The following is a 3,326-nucleotide window of genomic DNA, read 5'->3' as shown; positions in this document are numbered from 1 at the left end:
AGGACGCGCAGCGCCGTGCGCGCCACGCTCAGCGCCACGCCGCGCTCCAGCGCGCGGCACGTGTACACGCCGGCGTCGGCGCCGCGCAGCCGCCGGATCAGCAGCCCCTGCTCCGTCTGCACCACGCGCTCGTCCAGCTCCACCTGCGGCGGGGAAGGATGGMGCGAGGCGGGGCGGACGCCGGGGATGTCACGCCGGGAACGCCGCGGGGGTCTCACCTGGCGCGGCCGCGCGTCGGGCGGCCTCTGCACGAGCCAGCGCACGGCGGCGAGCGGCGAGCGCGGCGCGCACTCCAGGAACGTGCCGCTGTGCTCCGCGCCGTACAGCACCCGCTCCGGCGGCTCCGCTGCGGCCCCAGGACAGCGCTCAGCGCCCCGGCCCCACGGGCACCGCCGCGACGGCCACGGACCCGCTGGCACCGGGACACGGGGACCCCCTGTCACCGCGGCGGGCGCTCACCGGTGCCGTTGTGCTGCAGGCAGCGGTGCACGGTGCCGGATACCGCATCCTGCGTGGTGCCAGGTACCGCGTCCTGCCCGGTGCCGGTGCCGGACACCGCGTCCTGCCCGGTGCCGGACACCGCGTCCTGGCGCCGCGGGCGCCGCTTGGCCGCCGGCTGGTAGCGGGCGCAGGCGGCGCCGTCCCAGGCGCAGTAGGGATCGCGCGCCAGGCAGCACTCGGCGCACGCCGGCCCGTAGCCCGCGCAGCGGTGCAGCCGCAGCCGCGCCACGCCGGGGCCCGCGCCCACGTACAGCGTTTGCTGCGGGGGGTGATGGTGGTGATGATGATGATGGTGGTGATGCACCGTGGGGATGGTGGGTTTGGGGAGGGGGGTGCAAGGGCTGGCACCGCCGCGCCGCACTCACGCGCTTGACGGAGAGCTCCATGTGCGTGATGGGCACGGGCGTCTGTGGGGCGAGAGCAGCCGTGGGGCCGGGCCGCGGCTCCGAGGGCGTGGGGGGTTTGGGAAGTACAGCGAGGGGCAGCGCAGGGCACCTTAAAAACCTGCATCTCCTCCAGGACGGTGTGGTCCGCGGCGGGCGCGCGCTGCGGCACTGCGATCTTCAGCACCGAGCCGGCGTCTGCGGGGAGGGAGAGCCGCCTGAGCGCGGGCACACGCCGGGGAGCCCGGGATTTGGGGGCACCCCTGCACCGCTCGAGGGCTCTCGCAGCACCCGGACCCGTGCCTGGAGCCTCSCTGCTGGGGACGGGTGGGTGGCACATGGGGACCCTCCTGGGGATGGGGACCAGGACCCCATCCTGGTCCTCCATCCACGCAGCCTCTAGAGCCACCTCAGGCTTCCTGCATCTCATATAGCTTCAGCCCCAAAGTATGAGGCTGAATAGAAGCTGCTGGAGCTGGCAAGGGAGCATGGAGACGGAATAGAAGCTGCTGGAGCTGGCAATGGAGCTGGCCGTGCCGAAGCGGAGCGGGCGCATGTGGAGCGCATTGAGGCAGGAGAAGCAGGCAGGCGCTGCCCACCTTTGTGCAAAGCGCAGCTCCCCTCCCTACTTTTGCAGGGGCTATTTCAAAGAAAATCCCTCCGTGGGTTTTCCCTTTGCACATCCCCCCCGCCCCACGGGCGGCCGCACCACAGCCCGGCGCCACCACGGGCATCCCGGGGCCCGTGGCGCCACGGCGCCTCCCGCTCGCGCCGCCTACCMGTGCCGAGGAAGAGGACGTCGTAGGGGCCGTCCTCGGCCTCCACGCGGTCCACGGCGAGGCGGTGCGCGCCGTGCGGCGCCGCGGTCTCGAGCAGCAGGGGCCGGCCGTGCCGCGGCGCCACGGGCCGCTGCATGAGCGGGTGCGCGCGGGCGAAGCGCAGCACCTCGTCCGGGTAGTCCTTGGTGGAGCCGAACTGCTGCCCGGGCTGGCTCGTGGTCTTGCTGGGGCACTGCGGGGCCGAGAGGCCCCCCGCTCAGCTTATCCCCACCTCGGGCACGGGGACCCCCACCCGACGTGGGGGGCATCAACGTGGGGTGGCCAGCAGCCGGGCRTCCTGCGGGAACCCCATCCCACTGCACGGATGGGGAGCAGCCCCTCTCCATGACCTGGAGCCTGGCGGAGACCACCCCACGGAGCCCCCCTTTTGGGGGGCCGCTCACCGCGCYGGGCCGCGGGTAGGGCACGCGGCCCTCGTAGGCGGCCCACTGGTGCAGGGGGCTGTCGCGGTGGGCGAAGGGCCCCTTGAAGGCGTCGCGGACGTCGGCCATGCGGTAGGCGCACACGGCAAAGCCCCGGAACACGTGGCTGCGGCGGGGGCGGCGAGCGGCGCTCAGCGGCGCCGGCCCGAGCCCTCGGGACCCCCTCGCCCCCTGCGACACATCCCCGGGGCTAAAATCCACCCCCGGCATCCAGCGCTGCACAGGGATAGTGCCCAAGCAGAGCCAGCACTYGCTGGGCGCTCTCCTAACGTTAGACCCCAGCACCGGGATGCTGCTGTCCCCCGGGTGCCACCAGCCCTTCCCTCCCGGTGCGTCTCCGCAYGCTGGTGTCCCTGCTTGTCTGCTGCTGCAGGATGATGTCCCGCGGCTCCTCACAGCCGGCAGAGCCGGGCGCCGAGGCCGGGCCCTCGCCTGCGCACCAAGCTCACCTCACGGTGCTGAAGAGCGCAAAGATTTCGGGGTTCTTCTCGTCTTTCGTCCTCAGCAAGAAGACGTCCTCTGGGGAGGCAAGACCCGGCGTGATGTTGGCCGGAGCCCCGGGAGCCCCGTGGAGCCAAGTCCCGGTGTGGCATTGGCCGGAGCCCCATGGAGCCGCGGGACGGGCCCTGGGCGCCTCACCCAGCTCGTCGAAGTGGGTGTCGATGCCGCCGGGGCCCGGCACGGAGCACACCAGGCGCGCCTTGCTGAAGGTGCTCCACTTGTTCACCAGCACCCGCTGTCCGCCCGCGTCGTTCTGCGGGGACRGGGAGGGTCAGGGCCGTCACCGCGGCCTCTGGGGACGCCCGGCTGCGCCCAGGAGCCCCAGGTCCCCACGCCGGGGCTACGGACACGCRGGCATCGCAAGCTCTCCAAGCTCGGAGAGCTTTTCCAGCCAGCATCGGTGTCACTTCCCAGGGGACACTACAGGTGCCAACCCATCTGGGAAGGAAAGAGTGGGCAACGGAGAGCAGCCCGGCCAAGGGACCGTCCTCGGCGCACGCAAAGGGACATGGAGAGCCCGCCCCGTGCCCACAAGGTCTCACCACGCAGACGCGCGCCACGCGGCTCAGCACGGCGCGCTCCTTGCCCTCGGCCACCGTCTCGGTGAAGAAGAAATAGACCTTGTCGTCGTCRCGGTCGTCGCTGTCGGGGATGCCGAAGGCCGCCACGAACTTGGGCTC

The 3,326-nt window shown here is 72.3% G+C and overlaps 1 protein-coding gene across 1 annotated transcript in view; it reads right to left on the bottom strand.

Annotated features, from left to right (window-relative positions):
• SEMA3G (semaphorin 3G) overlaps positions 1–3,326 on the bottom strand; it is a 7,962-nt gene that overhangs the window by 784 nt on the left and 3,852 nt on the right. The window contains exons 5-15 of the mRNA XM_026046115.1: positions 3,189–3,323; positions 2,785–2,899; positions 2,595–2,664; positions 2,107–2,251; positions 1,664–1,895; positions 997–1,082; positions 867–908; positions 581–760; positions 460–508; positions 219–346; positions 6–143 (exon numbers count right to left, since the gene is read on the bottom strand). Of these exons, the coding sequence (XP_025901900.1) occupies positions 6–143; positions 219–346; positions 460–508; positions 581–760; positions 867–908; positions 997–1,082; positions 1,664–1,895; positions 2,107–2,251; positions 2,595–2,664; positions 2,785–2,899; positions 3,189–3,323 (1,320 nt within the window). The remainder of the gene's footprint in view (positions 1–5; positions 144–218; positions 347–459; positions 509–580; positions 761–866; positions 909–996; positions 1,083–1,663; positions 1,896–2,106; positions 2,252–2,594; positions 2,665–2,784; positions 2,900–3,188; positions 3,324–3,326) is intronic.

Source organism: Nothoprocta perdicaria, unplaced genomic scaffold, assembly GCF_003342845.1.
Source record: "Nothoprocta perdicaria isolate Ctin4 unplaced genomic scaffold, notPer1 scaffold_42, whole genome shotgun sequence".
NCBI lineage: Eukaryota > Metazoa > Chordata > Aves > Tinamiformes > Tinamidae > Nothoprocta > Nothoprocta perdicaria.
Note: the sequence above shows the minus strand (reverse complement) of the source record. Positions and strands in the feature narration are given on the sequence as shown.